Source organism: Sciurus carolinensis, chromosome 6, assembly GCF_902686445.1.
Source record: "Sciurus carolinensis chromosome 6, mSciCar1.2, whole genome shotgun sequence".
NCBI lineage: Eukaryota > Metazoa > Chordata > Mammalia > Rodentia > Sciuridae > Sciurus > Sciurus carolinensis.
Window position 1 is genome coordinate 116,206,466 of NC_062218.1, and position 25,409 is coordinate 116,231,874.

Here is a 25,409-nt window from a genome sequence, read left to right on the forward strand (position 1 = left end):
AATGTCATTTTAGATATGCTCTTAGGAATCCCACCTGCCTATCCAGGGAAAATGTTGACTTGAAAGTCAGGGCACCAGCCCCTAAAAAATCCAGAGGACACTATTAATTTTTTACTTAATTTTGGAACTGTTACTCTAAAATCAAAAAGGGTTTTTGAACATATAATTCAAAAAGCAATGAGTTTTAAAATATTCCTTTACAGGTTACAAAATACTTATGTGCTCCACTGTAGACCATCTGAGAAATCATAAAATTACAAAGAAAGCAAAAAGTCATAATTTTATCGCCATAGCTACTGCAAATGTTTTGGTGTGTCGTTTAATTTTTAAAACGCTTGTATGTATTTATTTACACAGCTGAAATCAGAAATCCTATGTGGTTTTGCAACCTTAGTTTTACGTTTAAAAATACAATGGGAATTTCTCTATGGTTTTCAATAAACTTCCTAAACATAATTTTGTAAAAATATCATACTACAGATATACCTAAGAGTCCTCTTGGCCACTTTGTTTTCACAGTAAAGAATTTTACTTGGCCCTGCTTCTAGGCCTGCTCTGTAAACAGTGTAGATAAGATCACAGAATCATCCCCCCAATAAAATACTTCAACCTAGTTGGACGTTTTTCCAGGGTAAAGGGACTTGTGAATCCAGCAATTTCCAATTTTCTCCAAACGTGATCATTTCAATAAGAAGCTATTCATGTGAAACAGAGCTCGACTCTTCCAGAAACCCCCAGTGTTGAGAGGAGTCTAGGGCTGAACGATTCTGAGAACACAGAACTCGGAGGCTGCATCGCCCACGAGGATCAGCGCGCAGTTTCCTGCGCCACCACGCTCAAGTTGCGAAGAAGACCCAAAGAACTGAGCGTCCTCGACTTTCCGCCTGGGTTCAACACGCGACTTGGTTAAGTTCGCGGAGATGGCCGGGCGCCAAACCTGCAGCTCGTAGGTTCCCCTGGCGGAGCTTGCAGCGCGGAATGCTGAGGACCCGCGCCTCCCCAGGGGCTACGCACCCCGCGCGCGTTCTTCCGAGTCCCAAATTCTGGTCGCGGCAATGAACTTGGGAGGAGCGCGCCCCAGGTCCCCGCCCTGCCCAGACTGCAACCTCCCCCTCAACCCCCGATCCAACCGGGAGCGCGCAGGCGCAGCCAATCGGGAGTCCCGCCAACTGTCCTGGAGCCTGAGGTCGCCTGTGCCATCACTGCCACTTCCACGCTCGCCATGGGCCCGGGTCCCCGGCTGCTGCTACCGCTTGTGCTTTGCCTGGGGCTCGGCGCGCTCGTGTCTTCTTCGGGGTCCTCGGGCAACCGCAAGCGAGGCCCTTCGGTGACGGCCAAGGTGACCGAGCGGCGGGCAGCCACTTCCCCTCCTGTGGGCCAGGGGATGGTGATGCTTTCGGTACTGGGACTCTTGTGTCCCGGCCGGCGAGGAGGGGGCTTCCAGGGCGCGGGGGCACTGGTGGTAGGGGCCTGCTCGCGTGGGAGGAGCGGCCCTCCTCGGGGATACACGGGACTCTGGGACCAGGCCAGTCTGCTCTTGTCGCCCACTGTTTGTACTCAATCTCCGGGGTCGATGGTCTGCCGTTACCAGCGCTGGCGTTGGGAGGCTTCCGGAGTCGGAAGCTAGCTCTGCTAGAAGGAGACAGCCCCGGTACTTCCTTCGGCGTGGCCTGGACTTTGGAACAAAGCAGGAAGAATGCGGGGGGAGGGGGCGGGCGGAAGAGACGCGCTCCCAGCCCAGAGCCCGCAGCCCGGCCGCTCGCCACGCGCGTCACTGGGTCTGGAAGAGCCCAACTCCAGGCTGGCGTTGGATGCCTTGCTAAAACGAGCGCCCTCCTCCTCTCCCTCTTTTCCCTCCTCCCCTGTTCCCCTCCCGGTCCCTCCACTTAGCCACTGTCATCCTCCCCAGGGAGGGAGAGGTGCACTTTTAAACTTCGACTGGCGCCGGGTTTAAGATGATGTTAGGCACGGCAAAAGTGGCACCTGTAGTGTTGGGCCGACCTTTTCAGCTCTGTTGGGGCGTTTGGGGAATCTGCCTGGAATCGCGTCCTCACAGTTTGATACTTAGAATACTTAACGCCGCTGTAGTTTTATTTTCAGCCTGTATCACCCAAGTTAGAAGATAATGGGAAGGTGCAGGGAGACAGGGAGGGAATATTGCGGTGCCCGTGATCACCACTTACAGAAGACCCACTGGCAGTCGTGTCTTGGAATCTGGAGGGCGGTATGGGCAGATTAAAGTGGTCTTAACAAGCAGTCGGGGGTAGCCAGTGAAAATGATACCTTTGAACTAGTAGAATCCTTAAATCCTCCAAGGCAAACCCCATCCAAGGAACAGGGAGGACCACGGGTGTGGGAGAGGAAGGTTCAACCCAACATCCGATGGAGGGGAAGAGAACTGAAAGCCCAGGCCATGTTTTCTGGCATAGTTGCTCTGAGAAGCACCGATTCTATTCGCAGCCCCACGATCTTGTATGCATATCTAGCCTCGGGAACTGATTTGTGGCGGGCCCCACAGCTGAAAGGGGTTCTTTCAGCCTGCAGGTACTATTTCTGTCTTTTGGTTGTCCAAAACCATAAACATAAAACTTATACAACTATGAAATGTCGAAGGAAGTGAACCTAATATAGATTGGGTGACATTTGACAACACCTGATGGAGGTCAAGGGTCATGTTTTCTTTCATATGTGGAAACTAAGAGAAAAAAGGAAAAGAAGGTGGGGATCTCATGAAATTGGAAGGGAGATCAGTAGAGGAAAGGGACCAGGGGAAGACAGGAGAGGAGGGGAAAGGGAAGTACTGGGGAATGATATTAGCCAAAAAATATTGTTACATTGTGTGCATGTACGAATATGTAGCAACAAACACTACCACTATGTGTAACTATAATGCACCAATAGAAAAGGGGAAAAAAAGAAAAAAAATATCTGATGGATGAGAAAAACCAGCTTGGGATAGGCTTAGGTGGCAAAGGACAGGTGCGAAGGTCTCCAGACAAGACAGCCATCAGTGTGTTCAGAGGATGTTCAGAGTGTGTTCAGAGTACTGTGTGGCTTTGGGGCAGGGTTGAGAGCAGAGTGACCTGACATGAGGTGGGGGAGGGTGCATATCAGCAAGATCATTTCAGTCTCTTAACAGCCGTAAGTAGGAGTGTGGGCATTGAGGTAATTATTCTTACAATTTGAGGTCTTATTCTAAGTGTAGAATTACTTAAGGGTTTTATACTTGGGAATGACATTTCATGTTTGCTTTTAAGAAATCCCTGTGGTCAGTCAGTGGAGAGTAAGTAAACTGGGAGTCACTCAGGACTCCACACTAGAGTCCAGATAGTGGCTTGGATTAGGGTGGAAATCTTGGGTTAGGGTTAGGGTTAGGGTTAGGGGTTTGGATCAGCCTGTGTTTGTCCCTCTTCTCTGCTTCATTACCTCCTCCAGGCTCCGGTGTCCCCAAATTTTCAAATGACTTTCAAGGATGGCCTTGAGGGGAAAAAGTGACTGAGTTGCCCACCCACAGAGTGCAGCATAATGTCCAACTTTTCAGAAACCCCACCCTGATCCCCACAGGTAACCACCAATCCTTCCCAGGACTTTATCTGATTTGTCTTATAAAAGCCAGTTTCCTATTAGATCATAGCTTTTATGTGTATGTTTTTTCTTCTATTCAACTTTAGACTCCAAGAGGGTAAAAACTTTGTAACTTACCCTGTCCAGCACTGGGCCTTGTTCCCAAGGGCACTCAGTAAAATTAGAGATGAGCTTGTCTGGCAGCCACCTCATCTCCTGTCTTGGGGTGTGCACCCCTGTTTCATTTCACTTGGCATTGAACATTTCTTGACTGTTTGCTTGTGCTGACATTATACTGGGATCAGGGGAGCTAAAAACACTTTGTACCCATTTAGGGTTCCCTTGCCTTGCCTCTAAGAGCTGGACTAGTGATAAGTCACAGCTCAACTAGAGGTAGCTTGGGTTGAAATTCTGGCTCTAACACTCAACCTTGGTTAAATCACTTAACCTCCCTCACCCCCACTTTCCTCATTTGTAAATTAGTGATAATGGTCCTCGCTTCCCAGGTTGTAGGGAGGATTCTTCATATAAGAGAATGTAGATAAAGCACACAGAGACACCACTACTGTGTTTCCTTCCCTTTTCCTTTTTCCTCCCACCTCCATTTCTCCCCTTTATTTAAAGTGTCCCCCATCCTTCCATTCTCTCAGGTACCACCCCAGTGCTTCCAGGATCTCTTTCTCCTCCATTTGAGCACTATTTCCAATGCCTTATTTGGGTCCCATACTTATTTTCTTTTTCTTTTTTTTTTTTTAGTACAAGGGATCAAATTCAGGGGCACTTAACCACTGAGTCTTATCCCCAGTCCTTTTTTGTATTTTATTAGAGACAGGGTCTCACTGAGTTGCTTTAGGGCCTTGCTAAGTTGCTGAGGCTGGCTTTGAACTCACAATCCTCCTGTTTCAGCCTCCCAAGCTGCTGGGATTACAGGCATGGACCACTGTGCCCAGCTAGGCCCAATTCTTTCCATTCTGTTGTCTTACAAAACTTGAACCTCTGAGTCTAGTATCTTTTCTCTGTCTTCTGGAACTACTGGGCAACTCTTTCCCAGGGCCCTTGTCCCCCTCCCCGTCAGCTGTGGTCACAGGGCTGCATTACTTTTCTGCAAACCAAACACATTTCCTGCTTTGGTGCTTTGGTTCCAGCAAATATCAGTGAGCCCACCCTCCCCTCTGCTGGGCCTGCTTCCCAGGATGTCCTCTCCCAGCCCTTAACATCCCTCTAGGCCTCGGTATACAGCATTCCTGGGGCATCTGTCACATGCTGCCTTGTACTTATCTTGTTCTTTTAAACTACTTTAGGACCGGGGTTCTCTCGTACACCTTGTAACTTCACACTGCCTTTCACATAGATCTTTAACAAATACTTGTCAACTAAATGAGATTCGACACTTACTTCTGTTCGAGTTGGGAAAACTGCTACAGTTTCTTGTACTCCTTCATGACGTTGAAGGACCCTGTAATTTGGGGGAAGAATCATCAATAGTGAGCGAGACCGTATGTAAAAATAGGATTGTTATTGAAGCATTATGCTGGGACAGTCACTTTTTCTCCATATTCTCAGACTGCTCTCCCAGATTTTATTTATTTTTTGCTTTTCTAAATATTCAGAGGAGTAATTTCTCCTTTATTTTGCAAGTCTGGAAGGCCTTTCAGGTGTCTTTGAGGATATTTCTTTAAGATTACATCCCTGATTCTCTTCATGGGACTGCTTCATTATTGTCCACATTGCAATTACTCCTCAGCTTGGAAATTCTTGGGAGAAACTGCTTCTCTCTGCCACCAGCCCTGCACTGACCAGGCTTCCCCCGCCCACTGACTGCAGAGGAGACCCTTCCGTGTTGCCTCACCTTGAGGGCAGGGTCTTTCTGTAAGCTTTTCTATATAAATAATAATAAAACTTTTGCTGCTTCAGTCATGTAAAGATTGTAAAATGCCACATGGAGCACTAAATATCACATCACCCCATGACAGACGTGCTGATGTATTGGCAGAAGCCCTTGTCTTAAAATAAAGCTTGACAGTCTTTACTTAGTGATTTTTCTAAACTGCAAGACATCTTTTTTCTTTGACAACCCTTCTTATATTTTTTAAAGCCATCTCTTGAATGTCTTTTTTTAACCATTCAAACCATAAATTGGCTCATATAATCTCAACTAGCTAATAGACTGCCCTTTGACTCCTTGGCCTTTTCAAGCCTCTCTCTCAGTGATTTGGGAAGCAAACTGTGTATAATTTTGTTTCAGACCAATTAAAAAAAAAAAAAGTCTAAAAGAACTTTTAAGACTTCACCTGCAATTCTGGATGTGTTTTGTTTGAAGCTGTGACAGAGAAAGAACAAATCCTACTTGGGTGACTTTGGGAGCCATGACAACTGAATCCAGTGTCTGAGTTTATGGGGTAAATGACTTTGTCAGGCCTGGAGTGTAGTGCTTGCTGTCTTTTGGATGAGGCAGGGACCTGGTGCTTGCTGTGCTTGGACTTGAGTGGCAGGCCTTTTGAAGGACTGCTGTATGTTTTAATCATCTTTTGCGGGCCCCTTGATAACAGACATCTACTGGGAACTCATTGGGAGTTTGGCAGTATTTGAAGTGACAAAAAAATAAATCTGGATGGCTAGCCTCTTTCTCTCATCATTTTTTCCCCTGCCAAGATTAGAGAGCACTCTTTTAAAAGAACAACATGTTCCACTCTAATCTTCATCCCAAAGCTGAGGAACAGGAGGTAGCAGCAGTGTTTGTCTGGGGCATGAGTAGGCAGTAGAATTCTTGAAGATTTGATTTGGCTGATTCTTGCAGTATTTGTAGAATTGACTTTGACATCAGTACCTGGTACAGTGCCTGGCCCATAGGGGGTGTTCTTTAAATGTTTGTTGAATGAATATTGCAAGTGAACCATATCCGCACAGGAATTTTTAGAGCACCTTTCACTGACAGCCTCTTCATGACTCCTTTATAAAATACTGTTGGGAAAGCTTTCCTCAGATTTTCATTTTGATTTCACTTGTATTTCTGTCTTTTCCATGCTATAACCTTCTATTCTGTTTCCATTATACACAGGTCTTCTTTGATGTAAGGATTGGAGACAAAGATGTGGGCAGAATTGTGATTGGCCTCTTTGGAAAAGTTGTACCCAGGACGGTGGAAAATTTTGTCACTCTGGCAACAGGAGAGGTCAGTCTCTATTTTATTTCCTACAACTGTGCACAAAAAGTGGATTTTTTTTGTTTTAAGTAAAATATAAACTGCCTTCCAGGAGAATAAGTATTAAATTAATGTCAGATGAATCTATGACATTTAATCATATTTGGCTTTATTTTCCTATAAAATCTTTTTTATTCAGGCACTCAGTACCTGTAGGCTTCTAGAAATTGAGAGAAAACATGAAAATGCATGTGACTCCTTTTTACTTATTCACATCAATACTGTTTCCATAGTTCATGTATTTGTTGTTTTGGTGAGACAGTGATAAGTTTCTCTCAGTAAATCATTGCTCTTACTGGGTGTGGTGGTACACACCTGTATTCCTGGCTACTTGGGAGGATCACCTGGTTGCAGGCCAGCCTGGGCTACTTCACAAAATCTGTCTCAAAATTTAAAAAAAAAATTTTTTTTTCAAAGGGTTGGGAATGTCGCTCAGTGGTAGAACACCCCTAGGTTCAATCTCCAGTAAGAAAGAAAAAAAAGAAAAATCATTCCTGGGACCTAGTCAAGTTTTATGGATGTTTTAATTTTCTCACTTTATCATTTGCAAATAAACACTGGGTTTAAGGTTCATCTTTCAGTATGGATTTTTTTTTCTACTTGTGTATTCATTTGAAATACTCTCTTTAGAAAGGATATGGCTATAAAGGAAGCATCTTTCATCGCGTCATCAAGGATTTCATGATTCAAGGGGGAGACTTCACTGCGGGAGACGGCACTGGTGGTAATGTCATCTTATGCCTTTCTCCTTTCCCACTTCCCAGGATGAAACCTAAGAGTTAGGCAGTATGTGAACCCAAGATAGCCAAATCTCCCACTTAAGAAACAGAACTGTAAAGACAGCTCAAGTTCTTTCAGGAAAAGAGAGTTTTTGGGGACCTCATTTACCAGAATCTTAGTGGGTATGTATGAGTGAATCTTCCTAATTCTAAACGGGATTGTTTTGGTGTTTATTGTCTTTGCACAGTACAGATATATTCATTTGGCAGAATATCTTGCAGTTATTGAAAATGCTAGTACATAGCAATATAAAGCAGTGTGTGCCATAGGAAGGAAATGGTAAAATATAAAGCTGTTGTGCCCTGGGATGGCAGCTAGCCACAGAGTGGTGGGGGTAGAGGCTGAGGCATCTTGCTAGAAGGACAGGACTGAAGTTTAGGTGGCAGGATCATGATGACTTTTGCCACGTCTTTCAAAAGTGTTTCCTTTATTGTCAGCTTTTTAATAATAAAAAAAGTCATAGCTGAGTCATCAAAATTATAACCAGATTCTTATGAACACAGCTGAACTAAAATAAAGGACAAATACTTAACATTGTTGAGTTTCAGATCTCCTTAAGCTTATTGTTTCTCATTGAGGATCACAGCTACTCTGCTCCATGGACTATTTTCCTTCTGAAATGTAGGGATAGGCTGGGTGCCGTGGTGCACACCTGTAATCCCAGTGGCTCCAGAGACTGAGGCAGGAGGATCGAGTACTCAAAACTAGCCTCAGCAAAAGACAGGCACTAACTCAGTGAGACCCTGTCTCTTAAATAAAATACAATATAGGGCTGAGGATGTGGCTCAGTGGTTGAGTGCCCTGAGTTCAGTTCCCAGCCCACAAAAAAAAAAAAAAAAAAAAAGAAATGTAGGAAGAAGTTTTTGCATCCCGCCCCCAACATCTATTACATGTGTAACTACACAAAATTTAAGATTTAAAGCTCAGCAAATACTGGTCAGGGTGGATATTAGTTGCTAACTTTTTAAAGAAGGGCCACTTTCAGTCATTATTTCTATTTTGTTTATTGCAATGGATTATTTCTTTATAACAAAATAGTTGCCATTAAATGCTTTGATTTGCCAGGCACTTTGTGAAGATTACTTTTAGTTCTTGCAAAACTGCTGTAGGATCTGAGGATGTAGAATGGAGCAGAGAAGCTTGTTCAGTTTCCTCCAGGTTACAGGGTTTGCTGAGAATGCTTGTGGAAGCAACCCTAGCTACTGAGGTGCCAGATCTCAGTGGAAAACCCTGCAGCTCTAGTACCTGCCCCCTTGGTACCAGCATCCACCATCCCAACATATGGTCCAGCAGAAAGAGTGTCTGTGCTTTACTTTGCTTTTTTTTCCTGTTTTTATTCCCTCTGTACTTTCTCTCCCCAGTGCGTGTGGGTCTGGGGTTAAAATTCTCTGAGATTCAGACAGAGGAAATTTTGAACCATTTAAATTTAGCCTAGACCCCTCTGGTCAGAGATCTCCAGCTAGGTCACCCACATGTCCCTGCTCAACCAGCTACAAATTGCTTAAATTTGATATCCACTTCTGGTCCTTTTAACTAAGCCAGGATTTTGAGGTTGTAACCACTGGATAAAGTAGTGCAGTAATGGGAGGGCACAGAGACCCCCAAGGTGTTGTTATGGTCCACATTGTTGTTGTGAGAAAGGGCTTCTACTGTACCTGCTGCTTTGCTATAACTCCAGATCACATGCCTCCTGCTGGTCCTTCAGGTGGCCCCAATTGTTGTCACCCTCATGTGTCCTGAAAGCATTGTGCTTAATGGCTACCATACTAGCTGTTACTACCTTGGTGCTGAGGCAAGAAAAAAGAACCAGCTTTAGAGTCAGAAAGTCAGATGTTCTAATTCTGCTCTGCTGTTTTCAAGTTTTATGCCTCTGTTTCCCAGTGTGGAAAGGGACTGAGAATACCAACCCAGTGTGGGAATAAGCTGAGGGGGTAGGTACACTCAGTGCTGGGTGCACACTGGTTGGGTGCCAAGGTAGGAGTGACCTGGAACAAGTCACCCTCAACACAGGACAGAGATAGAGCCAGGATGGCTCACCCACCTTTCCATTTGGTTGTGGGATACCACCCCGCCCTTCTGTTCCTTCTCCTTTGGAGTGAAGTCATTGACTTGTATGGGTCAGATTTGGCCTTGGTTTGAGGCTAGAGGGAACTTGCCATTCTGTGCCATATCAAAGGCATTTTTGCTTGTTTGTTTCAGTCCTGGGGTCCTGCTTCCTTAAAGAGTTAATTTTATCCTCTCCTTCACTTCTCCATAGTTTTGACCATCTATTCCCCATTCTCACCTCCTGTAGGGCTCTATAAACTGATTACACTAAAGCCTTTTGTTTCCTTTGAAGAATTTACTTTTTGTTGACATCTGTTCATTCTCCTCCCTTTTCTTTTGTCTCAACTCAGGTTTTAGCATTTATGGTGAGACATTTCCTGATGAGAACTTTAGGCTGAAGCACTATGGCATTGGGTGGGTCAGCATGGCCAATGCTGGGCCTAACACCAATGGCTCCCAGTTCTTTATCACCTTGACCAAGCCCACCTGGCTGGATGGCAAACATGTGGTTTTTGGAAAAGTCCTCGATGGGATGGTAACTTGATATATTACTTTTTCCTATTTCAAAGTTTTATATTTGTGAGAGTACCTTCAGTGACTCATTTTGATCTTAAATGTGTTGTTAGAGATCCATTATTATATGCTGACTGGCCTCTTCAAAGGTGAATAAATTATATATGGCATGACATTTTAATTGTTAGGGACATTAGAATAGAAGCTGAAGACTTGACATGGAGAAGCTAAGTACTTAATTTATTTTGCTTCTGGCTATAAATGAAAAGCCCATTATAATATGACAAATAAAACCAGGGCCCCATATGTACATAAAAGGGAATATTATTCAGTATTACAAAGACATTCTGATGCATGCCATCTCATGGATAAAACTTGAGGACCTTGTCCTAGGTGAAATAAGCTTGTCACAAAAAGACAATTACTCTGTGAATCTACTTATATGAGGCACCTAAAGAAGTCAAATCTATAGAGACAGGAAGTGGAATGGTGGTTGCCAGGAGCTTAGAGAAAGGTATTTAATTGGAATGGAGTTTCACTTTTACAAGATTAATAAAGTTCTGGAGACGAGTTGCATAACAGTGTGAATAAACTTAAACAGTACTGAACTATGCACTTAAAAAATGAATAAGATGGTAAATTCTATGTTAAGTGTTTCTTACAGTTAAAATATTTAAAAGCCCTGAACCCGTGTGGTTCAGTCCAGACAGCAAGTCACACTCACAGACACACAGTACAGCAACAAAGTCATTAAGAGAATTCAAATCTATGTTGTTATTCTCAAAGAACAGCAAAGGACCCAATTCATACCCCTTAGCCTGCTTCTTAAAATTCTCATGCTCTTTCTCGCTCACCATGTCTCCTCAGCAGCTGCCCACAGTACCTTTCTCAACTTGTAAACTGGCCATAGTGAAGTCTGCCCAACCCCGCCCTGGACACCCTTGACTCCCATGCCCTCTTCCATGTTCCATTATGTTTATTTTCATGTGAATCGCTTTGCCTCCCTCATCCAAACAAATGAACCAGTTTCATCACTGTAGGTTTTCCCTTCTACCTGCTTATTCTACGAAACTGAAGTGCAGGAATTGAGATGAATATTCACTGTGTTTGGAAAACCCGTCAAAAGCCTGCTTTATTTTTTTTTTGGGGGGGAGGTCTGTGCCATCTTCCCACCTTCAATGGGAAACATAAATAGTACATGTAGTACATGTGCTTTTGAGGCCTTCTAGGGCAGAGAAAAGGGTCTTTACACCACTGTGGGACTGAATGGGTTATATTAGTATCAGACTCAAGATTAATCACTTTGGTTACCTTTAAAAGGGGCCAAACTCAGAAGTAGATCCACTTTTAAAACTGCTTCCTAGCCCATTTTATTATGCCTAAACCTAGTATAGGGTAGAGCTGAAACTGATTCAAACTCCACGTTAACCTCTATATTGGATTGTAGCAGGTAAATACAAATACTTTTTATTAGAGCTAGGTATCTGCAAAAAGTATCTTTTTATTGGAGAATATAAAATGCTTATTAAGAAAGAAGTAAGGAAATAGACCAATATGTTCTCTGACAAACAAAGTAGTGGGTGAATTTTATTCTGTGAGAGATATATACATATACGTAAAATAATTTTCTGAACCTTCTGAGTTCTTCACACTTAGTGTGCATGGTTTTTGTAGTGATACAGCTTACTTTCCCGCTGGGGCTTTGGATTACACTGATTACAGACGCCAGAGCTGCCTGTCTGATTCTCTCTCCAGAGCGTGGTGCACTCCATTGAGCTCCAGGCAACCGATGAGCATGACCGTCCTCTCACCAACTGCACCATCGTCAACAGTGGCAAGATAGATGTGAAAACGCCCTTCGTGGTTGAGGTTGCAGACTGGTGACACAACTGGAAGAAAACAAGCAGCACAGCTGGCAGGGTTGTGTGTGTGTGAGAGTACAGTATGTGTGTGCACGCATCTATGTGTGTGTACAGTATGTGTGTGCACGCATCTATGTGTGTGTACAGTATGTGTGTGCACGCATCTGTGTGTGTACAGTATGTGTGTGCACGCATCTATGTGAGTGTACAGTATGTGTGTGCACGCATCTGTCTGCCCATCTGCCTCTAATTCTTCAGTTTCTGTTTTGCTTTGCTTTTTACTTTCTTTTAATTCCCATTCCAGAGCACAGGGAAGATTTAACAATCAATGCACTCCAAGTTTAATTTGAATGAACCTGGGGTAAATCACCTATTCAGGAACTTTGAACTGAAAAGATACATCCTCTTCCTTCCATGGTGCTGTTTTTAAATTAGAAAACTTTGTATTGGCTATTTATTTTTAAGAAAACAGTCATTTGTTTGTTTGTTTTTGTTAAATTCATTGTTATCTCTATGTTAGGTGGAACTGAAGATATATTTGAAAAAGATGAAGATATGAAGTTTATTTTTCTGTATTCAAATAATTCTTTTCAGATAAAGGGAAACTTGATTAGTATAATCGGATATATGTCTTAGGGATATTTGCCTGATAAAAGGTGCTTTTGTGTTCTCTATATAAAATACTTTTTATATGCATTAGCTCTTTTTGAAAGATTTCTTTTTAAAGTTCTTCGAAACAATAAATGTACAAAACCACATGCACTCTAATAGTAACAACGAACACATTAGAGAGAGTTCTATAAATCAGAATACTAAAGAAACTGGATAATTTAGGATGAGAAGTACAGAAATTATGCCCATCCACATCCAAATACATAAACTGATTATTCACTAATTTTTATGTAGTAAATTCCCCTGAGTCCAGTTGTAATTAAAAGCAATCTTTTGATCACCTACATAGTGGGAGTTAAGATTAGGGCTGTATTTAAACTAGATGGGAAAGTACAATCCTCCTGGGCTTGTGACTTCCTGGCTGCACCAAGTGCCAGGCTCTGTTCAGATGGAAGAAAACTGTGCTAGCACCTCTCCTCCAGCACACATGCAGCAGGAAGCTAAAGGAATCCATCTCTCAAGCTATATTCTAGGAAAATTGCCTCAACAAGAGATGAAAATGGGCATTCTTGCTGCTACCGAGGAATATAAATCACTACAACACTCAGAGATTAATTTGATTTTTTTTCCCAACAAATATTATTGAAGGTCTTTAATATACCAGGTTCCAGTTTGAGTCTTGGAGACACCCAAAATAGACAGGAGAAAAGGGCTTCATGGAGCTGACACTCTAGTGGGAAAGATGGAGGGTAAACAAAAATTAAAAAGGGCAGTGAAAGCTATGAAGAAAACACACAGGGTGTTTGTGGAGAGGTTGGGTGGGGAAAAGGTTGGAGAAGCCAAGGAGGGCCTCTTGAGGGACCACGTCTGTGCTCAGGCCCGAAGGAAGAGTGGGAGGTGGCCAAGCCAGATCTCAGAGAAGGACCTTCCAGGCACAAGCATCAGAAAAATGCAAGAGTTCTGAGGTGAGAATGAGTGGATTCCAAGGCAGAAAAGAAAGAAAGCTGGCTTATTGAGGCCTGGCATGTGAAGGGAGGGTGAGGCCAATGTCGGAATAAGTGCTGAGCCTGGCCAGCTGGGGCCAGAACACCAGGGCAAGGTACAACGGGAGCTGTCAGTTTCTAATTGGGAAGGGACGTGATGTGATCTGCATTATTTTGTCTGTTACAAGGAGAATTTTTATAGGGGGCTCTAGTGGAAGCAACTTATCAGAAAACCCAAACATTCATATCCTTTGTGTTCCCACTCCTGGGATTTGCCTTAGAAAGTGATCTGAGCTGTAATGGACACCATTGTTTTAGTATTCTGACTCCTTGTTCTAGCGATGGCTGCCCAATTATTTTTTCCTTTGGGGAATCACACCAATTCCCTCAACTATTTCTTATCCTGAGGATAGACTGACCTACAGATAGGTGCACACATGGCCTGGCAAAGTTCTCCATTAACTCACTTGATAAATACTTCTTAAGCTCAGGACAGTCACAGCGTCAGCTCTTGTGCTTCCCGAGAAGCACACAAACACTTCACATGTGTATATTACAACACTGGGTAATAATGAGTCTGAGAAGAAAAAGGCGACGGGAGAGTGAAGGGTGGGTGGGCAGGCCTCTGAGTGGGGACTAAGGGTTGAAGGAGAAGCAAGCCAGGGAACTCTGTGAGAAGCGTGGAGACAGAGGGGACAGAGCAGTGGCCCTTGGTGAAGGTCAGCCAGGGTGGGTCCAAGAAACAGTAAAGAGGTCACTTGTGCAGAATCAGGTTGGTGGGAGAGGGAGCAGAACATTCCCACTCCCTGGTCCCTGTGACCAGCTGAGGCCTGGGTGTTTGACCTCAGTTGGGATAATGAGCCTCAATCATGGGATTTCTGCTGGAATTATTATATAAGAGCAGCTATGCTTCTCAAAAGGATGTAAAGGTGCAGAAATAAGAGTGAAATCATCAAAGAAGGAAGCTGGTCCAGAAGACAAAAAGATGGATTCCTGAAGACATCATTTAGCCTCCATGTCTAGCTGTGTCTGAGGCTGATCCACCCCTAGCTTTTCACTATACAAGCCAATTCATCTCCTTTTTTGCTTAAGCCAGGGCAAATTGATTTCCTTTGACTTGCAACCTAAAGTCTTTGTCTAATACAGCAATATTGAAAAAGTTTTATATATAAGGATGTGAAGTGTAGAATTTATGGAAGCAACTTGAATCTCAACATGGTTATAAAGAATACATCTCACAATGGAATACTATGCATGAAGACTGACTTTACAGAATGTATACGAAATGGTTGTTTTAAAGGAAAAGTAGAAATAATACATTCTCACAAGGTAAATACAACAAAATGTAAATTCACATAAAGTAAACACAAACAGTAGGATCTTTTTACTCTTTATTTTTTACTTTATACTTTTTTTTTTCCCCGTGGCACTGGGGATTGAATGCAGGGTGTTCCATCACTGAGCTACATCCCAGTTCTTTTTAATTTTTATTTTGAGACCAGGTCTTGCTAATTTGCCCAGGCTGGCCTGGAATTTGTGATCCTCCCCCTCAACTTCCCAAGTCTCTAGGATTATAGGCGTCAACCACCGTGCCCAACTTTTACTTTATACTTTTTTCAGTCTTCCGGTTTTGCTCTAGGGTACATTTCATTTTAAGAATGAAAAGAAAAGTAAAACATTTTATTTAAAATAAAGGTAGCATAGGAGGAATTGAAAACAAATGACCTCTTACACATGCGAAATCTCCAATGTCAGAAAGCATATAAGTCACTGTGACCCCTCAGGCATAAGGACATGCCCTGTACACCACATTTGTTGTCTAGGTTTTGATTAGTATGAGCATAAGTGACATCTCTCCAGTGACAAAACAACAAGCAGTTCATTTTGCAAGTGCTGAAATTCTGAGACCACAAGTGCACAGGTGGCAAATGTTCATGTTGTACCTTACGCCAGATGACCATGACCTAATGACACCCACAACCGCCACTAAGAGAAGGTAAAATATCAGCAAACTGATGATCATGCAAGTAGGAACTGTTGATTTTTATAGTCTAATGTTGGGGCAAAAACTTTAGAAATAAACTATTTTGCTGGTCATGTTACTGGAAAGGTCACATATGTAGCTGGGGGTGGGTGTGTAATCAGAGGAAAAATTACAGTGGACACCATCACCAAGCCCAGATTGTAACAAGTTAGTCTTGAATCATTCTAATAAACAATTTAAAATATTTTGGCATCCTTAGCCATACCTATTTTGTTCTCTTACAAGTGCTGTTTAGCAATTTTCTGGATCATCAGCTAAGAATCTAACAAATTTATTCATGAGTCATATTAGTTGACCCTTTTGGAATGATCAATTACTTCATTTCTGATGAATTTTTAGATTTTGAACAAAATTCAGCAACCTCATTTCTCAGTTCAGCCGTTTTAAGTTACAAAAAGATGAAAACATGGCAAGGATTTTATAGCAGGAAAAGGATTTGGTTTTTGTTTTTCAATATTCTTATAATTCAGACAGCTGAAGAAATCTTTGATCTTAAAAGATTTGGAAATTCAAAGACCCCTCAAGCCCCTCCCCCCTTTTTTTTCAGATTAAGGAAGAGTAAAACAGTATTTGTAATGGAAAATTTTGGTGCCATTAAGTACATAATGGCTTTTACTTAAGTCTATAATTCATCCCATGGACTTAAGATTTTGGCCAAGAGTAAGTTTTAGGTGTGATATAATGTAACCTACTCCAAATCTTACTAGTGTTACTGATAGGCTAAAATAGTGGGAAAACTGTAGGTTCAAAGGCATAATTAGAGTGACTATTCACAAGAATTGTGCCAGAAAAATAATCTATGTACAAATAATTAAGAGACAAAACAAAATATATTTCACAATTCATTAATGGAACTTTTGCCCCAGCACTAGTTAAATCAGAATTATTAGGGAATCACAAATTTGGAGGATTTGGAGGACTCCATATACCCAAACCCTTCCCATTAGCTACTTTTAATGTTTTGTTAGGAGTCATGTTTCCACAGATTGTGAAGAACTTCCTTCTCAGAGCAACCTGGACACTATAACTATGGTCACCTTCTCTCCTAGGTGGTAAATATTATCCCTGTTATCGGGGTAGGCAACTGTTTGAAAATTTGAATCTTTTTCTTCCACCTGGTCTTGAAAGATGGGTGTGCTTTTGGTGACTGCAGGTGATATACTGTGATGGACTGTTGTGAGCAGAGGAGTAAGGATTGGTCAGCCTGGAGCCGAGAAACCAAAACTTAATTTAACCTATCTGCTTTAAAGTACAGCTCTCTTGGGAACTCTGGAAGTGGCCTCTCCTGCCTGTGCAAGCTACTCTACAGGGCTGTGTGTGGCTCCCTCAGGAAGCCCTGACTGAAAGGTTCCTTACCCTGAGTCTTATACCTCTCTGGGTATCTCCCACCCGCCCCCCAGACTGCAAGCTCCTATAGGGCAAGGAGTAGATTTTATTCCTAATCTACCCATAGACCATGTCTTACACCTAACCAATAAGTATGTTTAGAATCAGTGACCAGAAAGAATAAGCCTAAATTTCTACTGTGAAGTGCTTATAATCTCTCAAGACCATAAAGGTTGATAAACTTTGGCATTACTCATTCAACCGTTTCTACTGTTTTTCAAAGATTGTTATCTTTCTCTAAAAGCATAAACTTCCTCTTTGCTTTCTGAGTTGAAGCTTGATGGGCATGCCAGAAGTTGCCTGGCAAAAGTGAGGGGAGTGGCCAACAGTAAAAGGCCAAACCCTGTTGCTGTGAGTGGCGGCATCTGAGGCAGACACCCCATTGTGAAGGTAGCACAGTCGTGGCAGTTTGTAGAGGCCCAGTTATGAGCTGAGCAGGTCAGATACGACCCAAGAAGTAATAAGAAACCCTTCCTCCTGGATTCTTAGGTAGTGAACTTAGGTGTCCACTCTGGCCACCTTTCAATTTACATTTGAATGCTCATTTTCTTGGTGATCCAGGTGGCCCTCCTGGGACTCCATGAGGAAACCATGTACAATCAAGGTGTTTACCACTTGTAAATTCAGATAGCATTATGCACTTTGACTGAGGTATTTTGTTTGATCTCTGTGCTTTGTTTTGTTCTTGGCTACAGAGCATGTTCTTGACCCTAGTGAACTGGGAAGACATTTGGACACAATTCAGCACAAATCTGTCACCACAATGGGAAAAATCCAAGCTCATTTCCTTCTGCTGGTGGGTCAGTGTTGCTCTAGTTTTGCTTGCAAGCATCTGCATTTGCGGAGGCAGAGTATCTGAGCTGGAGGAGGGAACAAGGTCTAGGAAAGTATTCAGCAACTCTGGAGCTCCCGGAAGACAGGGCTGCCAACCTTCCACTCTCAGTGCCCATCAATGAATGGCACCAGATCCACCCAAATGTTCTAGCCAAGAACACTTACTGACTTCTTCCTGCCTGTCCTTTACCTTCTACCCTGAGACTCTCAGCAGGTTAACTAGTAGTCCTATAAGGCACCTGTAATATCCACACTGCATCCTCTCCACTGCTGCCACCTGCACCGGAAGGTCACCACTCAGTCTCTGCTTCACACCCTGCACCTGTGCACTCTTCACAAACAGCCAGGATGATCTTTAAAAAATAAATCTGATCAAATGTGATACATAATATACATTATCCTAAATTACAGATTGTTTACTGATGCCTGTTAGCTGTTTGCAGGTTTTTCTTAACCATTTAGGTTTTAAAAACTTTCATGCCTAGTAAATAAATGCATATTAGAAAATAGATCATGTCCCTCATGTGAAACACCTGTCAGTGGCTTCCCATGGTACCCAGGCTGCAAGTCAAACTCTCCAATGTCACCTTCTGTGGAGGCCCCAGGGGACCCAGGTCCTGCCCAGCTTACCACCCTGGCCCCTTACTGTCCTCCACACTCACCAGCTTTCTTTCAGGACCTTAACTGAAGCCCTCTGCTGACTCAGGGCTCACAACCTCCTGACATCCACCCTTTCCCTTCCCCCATGCCTTTCACGGTCAATTCCACCAACAATTAAGACCTGTAGGTCTTAATTTCAGGGTCTTACCTTGGAGAAGTTTCCTAACCTGCCCATCTAAATTTAGTATCTTCCCTGCAGATTAGTAAACTGTCTTAATTTTCCTTCATAACACCTAACATACTTCATAATCACAAACTGGGTGTTCATCCAGCCAATATCACATTACAGAATAATTATTACAGAATATTAATATTACAGAATATTAATTATTATTAATCATTACATTATAATAATATTACATAATATTGTTATTAATATTATTATTAATATTAATTATTACAGAATAATTATTCTGTAAGTTCCAGAGAAGGCAAGGATTCTAAATTAGAAATTAAAAACTAGAAATGTAAAATTAGAGCAAAAACAGAGACACCATGTTATTGTCTGTGGATGAGGAAAAACAGTCACGATAACCATGTACAGAAGTTCATGAAAAAGATGACCATTTCTAAGGGTATGGTATCGCTTATCTTTTACCCCATTTAAAATACCTTGTTGGTTCTGTCCAGTCATCCTGATTCTCCCTCCACTTTCTGATAGACTTCTGTTGTTAAGGCCTTCTGTAGTAGCCATTCTGCCATCCTTTTTGATTTGTGTCTTTTCTTCTTAGAAGTATTGACATGTATTTTTTTCTTTTAAAAGAGATCTTAAAACTTTAAAAAATGAGCAACATGAAAATAATCTGAAATGCACTAGGATTGTTTGTAGTACATCAGAATTGCCTGGAGGGCTTGTCAGATCTGTGGTCCCCACTCTCAGTTGTGTCTGATTCAGTATTCTGGCAGGGTGACAAAGATCTGTGTTTCTAGCAAGTGACCTGGTGATCCAATGCTACCGGTTCAGAGACAGCACTTCAAAACCACTGCCCCAAAGTGTCACCACTCCAGGGCAGATTACCACCAAATTAGCTCAGTTCCTCATTTGTACAAAAGAACAGATACTGGAGTAACCAAGGTTGGCACAGCTGGGAACTGAGAGGCCATTTGTTGCCCGTGAGAGCAGCACTGTCAAAAGCCATGCAGGAGAACTTGGAGGGGGCAGCAGGACATTAAATTCTATTCCAAGCAGGATGGGGAGCTATTGGAAGATCGTGAACAAGAGAGTGACAAGGTCTGATGGGCATTTAAAAAGGATCATTCTGGCTTTCATGTCAAGAATGGACTGTAGTAAGAAAAAAAATGGGAGCAGAGAGGACTGGAGGAGGAGTCTGCTAGCAGAGAGCATGGTTTAATCAAGGGAAATGGGGAAGTACCTGGTATTTCATAATGTAATGTGGAATGAGTAGCCATTGTCATACAAAAGTTCTTTCTGATATGAATATTCACATCTGATTAAAACACACATAAATGGAGACACCTCTTATAGTTCTGATGTGAAGCTGACTGGGGAGAGAATTAGCCCAAGCTTTGTAGCTCAAAGGTTCAGATCCTGATCACTATACTAACTGATGGCTTTGGTCAAGCTATAGCTTTGTTTTTCTCACTGTAGCATGAGAAAGTCACCAAAAATGTGTGAGATTTCAATGGCATAATCTGTGAAGAGGATTTAGCCCAAGGCATCTTACCCAAGTTAGTGATCTATCAATCTAGCACCTTTTTATTACTATGAATCTCTCTGATCTTTGATTTCTTCTCTAATAAAATTGGTACACTAAAAACTACTTCATAAAGAACCTAATGGAATAAAATATGCAAAACCCCAGTTCAACAACATCTGACTCCAGGAGAAGCTCAGTACACAGGAGGAGCTAACTGACATAGAATATCATAGCTAGGAACAATTATTGCTGTTAGACATGAAGACAAAAAAATGGTTCACATTTCATAGGTCAGATTTGTAATCACACACTTAGACCACAAAATGTAGTGAATAATGTACACTCCAATGACTTAACACAGTTACCCTATCCTCCTCCATTTTACACAAAAATACTGCTTCACCTTCCTCAGAATCCAGGCTGTCACTATATATCTGCATGGACAGAAAACAAATGTTGCAGACATTGGAGTTAGTGGCTGCTACCTTCCTGGATTTCTGTTGCTGAATTAAAAATCTATAATTATCATCAAGGATGAAAACCAAACCAAAGCCATGATGATGATGATCACTTCCAAGCAGAAGAGACAGATTGGATTGAACTGAATTTTATATCCAATTCAGTAAAATGGAAGAAAAAAAAAAAAAAAAAAAAAGGAAGACATTCCCTAGTTAATGGCTGAAAATTCCACAAAAAATTAGGATTATGTCTCTATTCTTTAGATGACCACCATAATGCCTTAATCCAGTAAAGGAATTCAAATGTGTTTCATTGAATGAATAAATGAAGCTATAACTTTCCCATTGTGTACAGCATGTTGAATGAGACTAATCCTCAAATTTGTCAGCCTTCATGTTTTTTTTCAGAGTCCCTTCCTGTGGCCACATGTAATATCCCAAGAGTGGAAGAGGTGTTCTTTTGGTAATGGATACTGAAGGAATTATAAAAGTGAATAATCATTCAGGAGGTAGACACAGTGGGGTATACCTGTAATGCCAGGTACTCAGGAGACTGAGTAGGGAGAATGCCTTGAGCCCATGAGTTAGTGACCAGCCTGGACAACACAGTAAGACCTTGCATCGAGAGAGAGAGAGAGAGAGGAGAAGGGGAGGAAAAAGAAAAAGGCATAAATCACTCAAGAAGATGCTAAAAGGTAGATTATAAACCATCTGCTTCAGATGGTGGTTTCTAACATAACTGTGTCAGAATCAACTGAGCAGTGTTTCTAACTACCCAAGCACAGGCCTCAGTCCAGATTGATTGATTCAGAATCCAAAGTGATTCTGATGCACAATTCTAGTTTAGAACCACTGTTTTAGAGCCTTAGAAGTTGCCAGGAACATGGGATTAACAACTGGTGTGAGTGCCAAGACTCTTCCCGCACCCAGGGCAGAAAACACTAATCCATTACTGAGCCCTTACTCACACAGCCTGTACTCAATCAAAACCCTACTTCATTTTTTTTTTTTTTATTGAGGTAAGACATACTTGACCAAATTTGTCATTTTAAGTGTACAGTACTGTGGTAATAAGTAATTCACACTCTTGTATAACCATTACCACCATCCATCTCTAGAACTCTGTCATCTTCTCCAACTGAAAACTGTTAAATATGAATTCTCTATTTCTCTCTTCCTCCATGCCCCACAACTACCATTCCACTTTCTGACTACTCTAGTAGCTCATGTAAATGGAGTCCTGTGGTATTTGTTGTCCTGTGATGGCTTATTTCACTTAGTGTATGTCTTTAAGCTTCATCCACGTAGCATGTAATCAGAATTTACTTCCTCTATTCATTCTTGCATTGAAGGATAGTTGAGTTGTTTACAACTTTTGGTTATTGTGAATAATGCTGCTGTGAACACAGATGCACAAATATCTGTTTTAATTTCTGTTTTCACTTCTTTGGGACATATATCCAGAAGTGGAATTACTGGAGCACACTATTTTGAAGAAGTCAGGCAGGGTGGTGCACTCCTGTGATCCCTGAGGTGGGAGGATCGAAAGTTCCAGGTCAGCCTCAGCAATTAAGTGAGGCCCTAAGCAACTTAGTGAGACTCCGTCTCAAAATAAAAAATAAAAAAGTGCTGGCGATGTGGCTCAGTGGTAAAGTGCCTCTGGGTTCACTTCCCAGTACCAAAAATAAATTTTTTTGAAGAATTGTCATAACATCTCATAAAGGCTGCAACCATTTTACGTTACCACCAATAATGTAAAAGGGCTTTAATTTCTCCATTTGCTGTTTTCTGCTTTTTTCATAGCAGCCATCCCAAGGAGCATGCCAGAATCCTTCTTAACATAGTGCAGTCTGCACAGTTACATGGAACAGCCATGTCTGATGAAGCTCAAGAGTGAGATATTATAAAATATAAATGTTATTAAAATATAAATATTATTAAATATAAATTTATACACGATAATCAAATTTTTGTTGTTTGACTTTATAATTGTTTAAAATTATTAATCCATGTGTATATGTATAATTATGCATATATACACAAAGTTAGTTTATGACTTTATAATAAAAAATTAAAACAAATCCATTAATATGGTACTGGTTATGTCTACTGTAGCAGATCCATGCAATTGTAAAAAGAAGAGGGAAGCACTTTAGGTACTGACATGAAAGACTGTCAAGATATATTAGATGAAAACAGGTAGAAAATATTACATGCTGCCATTTTTGTAAAAGTAGGGTGAGGTCTACAACATTTGCTTGCATGTGGATGAAATATCCCTCGAACTTTTAAGCATAGTAGTTGCCTGGGGGAGGGAACTTAAACATGAGAGCTGGAATGGGAGAATTATTTCTTTTTTAACTATCCTTTATATTTTTCATTAAAATTTCAACCATGGAAATATATTCAATCATCTTTTTAATATGCCTTCCTGAGCTGAGTTGTCCGAAAGGCTGCCAGCTACTTCCAGACTCTGCTGGAGTTGGGAGTGAGAATAAGGATGTACTTTGATGAGATATGAAGTGGGATATGGAGATGGTGAGTACCATCTTCATGCTGCTTTTGTGGACTGTGGTCGCCGGCCAGCAAGGGGATAAAAAGCAACTGCAGCTGGACTCTTCCTTCCGGTGCCCAGCGCCCAGCCTCCTGAGTGCTGCTGTGCTGTGCGGTGATTACAAGTCCTTCCTAAATGGGCTTACTGATCCCTGGGTTGCGGCACCAACGCTGTTTTTCATCTCAGTTGCTCCCCAGCAGCTTCCTGACTCCCTGAGTTCCTGCTTACGGTACAGGTTACAACTCCCCCCGGCAGGTTGGTGCTGGAGGTTGCTTGGGCTTTCTGGAAGGCATTCCTGGACACCCACCAGGAATCTACACCTCTCCTCCTTCCAAAAGATTCTTCAGGCATTCAGTTTCCTATATATAATCCTGTTTGCTTAAAAGACATGCAGTAGTTTCTAGTTCCTACAAAGACTCTCATAATAAAATTACATACTAAAAATTTAAATATAAAAATAAATGTCATCATTAAGAAAAATTTTAATTCTCAAAAAAGATTTCTTGAGTAGTACATCACTATACATGTTTGGTCTGTATTTGAAAAATTCTTATTATCTTGGTCAATAATCAATGAGTACCTATTGGCTTAACCATGGATGAGGTAATTTAATATGTTATCAGATTAGAAATAAATGCCTATGCAAATATGAGGTTTTGTTTGTGTGCATGTGCATATGTGCAGAGACAGACATAATCTGTTTCTAATAAAGTGCTAGAAGCAGAAGATAAATTCAAATATCTCTTGTTCTTTGTTTTTATTTAACTCAAAATAGCTAGTAACATAAAAACATTTAAAAAATATCTCCAATACTTGACAATTCAGTTATTTTTGACTGATGACACTTGATTACTTAGTTTTTGCTTATTTCCAACATGTAATAACATAATCTAACACAAAACATTTTTAAAAGTTTGCAGTAGGCTTTAAACTTGTATATTTAGATCCTAATCAAAAACCATGATGTAGTTAATAGTTTCAATCTTATATATTTTCCTCCCACACAGAAACTTATTAAAGCTAATAACCACGACTAGGCTAGCTATTAATTAGTGTTCAAGGAATGCCCATTTGTGGCACATACATACAGGTAGCATATATGGTTTTATCCTTTGCTACTCAAAATATGAATGTACGATGTCCAGTGGAGTTACATCAGAGACACATCTAACTGAATACATGAGGCCAGCCAAGAGGAATCCATAGGGACAATAACACGAAGCCCTGTGACAATGCCACTAACTTGAATGCACGCCCCCAAGTGAACCTGGACCAGTACTGTACATCTGCTCTTGCTTCAGTCATCACCTTTTCACATCTGCCTCTTACCCAGCAAGCATCCTGTAGGGCTAAGTGTGATTCTAATGTTTAGAAGAATGTGCTTTTTATACACAATTGTCCTCAAACCACCACCATCAATGGAATTTGATCTTCAAATGAGCATTCTTATTTTCCAATGCTAGAGAAGAGACTTGATGTGGTGGGTGTACAGGCTTCTAATACGGTACCTTTCTAAAGGGCTCTCAAGGATAGTCTAACATGTCATTCCACCTTATGCTCTGGTGTTAGAAGTTAACTTCTGGGATGCGATGCAACTCCACTGTAATATAAATTAAGATGCCATGATTTTTAAATGTCATAATACTGCCAATGAAATTTAATTTCCAGTTTGGTTCCTTCCCCACAGCACAGTGTGTTTCTGTGATGCTTTTCTGGTGCCAGCACTTCAGAATGTACAATCACAGGCCAAGAAAATTGCAGGGTGAAGAGATTAGTGTGTCGGGAGATCTGAACAAAAATCCACTCAAGTTGTCCCATCTCAGGATGATTCAGGATACGATGTTCAATTAGTAAATGGTGCGACTGAAGCAGAGCGTAACTTTGCCGACACTCTGCTCCCAGGAATCTACTGTGACCTCCTTTTCGTGGGTTTCTAAGTTGGCAGTTACATTCTACTTCTTAAAACTCAGCCTTAACCTGACCACCACCCTGGTTCAGTTTCTATTTTTAAAAGCACCATTCTAATGGAAATGTCCCTGCCCTGAATTAAGCTGGGACTGTGAATTTTACCACTAGCTAGAGCTGTTATGCCATGGAGTTTAGGTTAATTTGGTAGATATCGATTTTCCTTGACTATGACTTTGAAAACTTGCTTCAGCTTCTTTGAGCCATGTAGGATTTCTACCTGGGCTGCAGATGAGGGTAAAATATCCCATGGAGTACTCCTTCAATAACCACATTTGGAAAATCTGA

The 25,409-nt window shown here is 41.5% G+C and overlaps 2 protein-coding genes across 5 annotated transcripts in view; one reads left to right on the top strand and one right to left on the bottom strand.

Moving 5' to 3' along the window:
* The first annotated feature begins 1,118 nt into the window (after window positions 1-1,118).
* On the top strand, window positions 1,119-22,544 carry Ppic (peptidylprolyl isomerase C). 3 transcript variants are annotated; one of them, XM_047556124.1, is made up of 6 exons: window positions 1,119-1,339; window positions 6,623-6,736; window positions 7,397-7,490; window positions 9,943-10,127; window positions 11,861-12,036; window positions 22,406-22,544. In XM_047556124.1, the coding sequence occupies exons 1-5, from the start codon at window positions 1,223-1,225 to the stop codon at window positions 11,987-11,989; spliced, it is 639 nt and encodes a 212-aa protein (XP_047412080.1). In that variant the 5' UTR covers window positions 1,119-1,222; the 3' UTR covers window positions 11,990-12,036; window positions 22,406-22,544. The 3 variants fall into 3 exon arrangements, with proteins under 3 accessions (XP_047412080.1, XP_047412081.1, XP_047412079.1); XM_047556125.1 differs by having other exon boundaries at window positions 22,409-22,530; XM_047556123.1 differs by lacking the exon at window positions 22,406-22,544 and having other exon boundaries at window positions 1,120-1,339; window positions 11,861-12,666.
* Window positions 22,545-23,896: 1,352 nt separating this feature from the next.
* The window catches only part of Snx24 (sorting nexin 24), a 155,693-nt gene continuing 154,180 nt past the window's right edge, over window positions 23,897-25,409 (bottom strand). Inside the window, exon 7 of one of the 2 annotated variants that reach the window (XM_047556715.1) lies at window positions 23,897-25,405. In XM_047556715.1, coding sequence (XP_047412671.1) covers window positions 25,338-25,405 — 68 coding nt within the window. In that variant the 3' untranslated portion in view covers window positions 23,897-25,337. The remainder of the gene's footprint in view (window positions 25,406-25,409) is intronic. The other variant, XR_007109191.1, reaches the window with a different exon arrangement.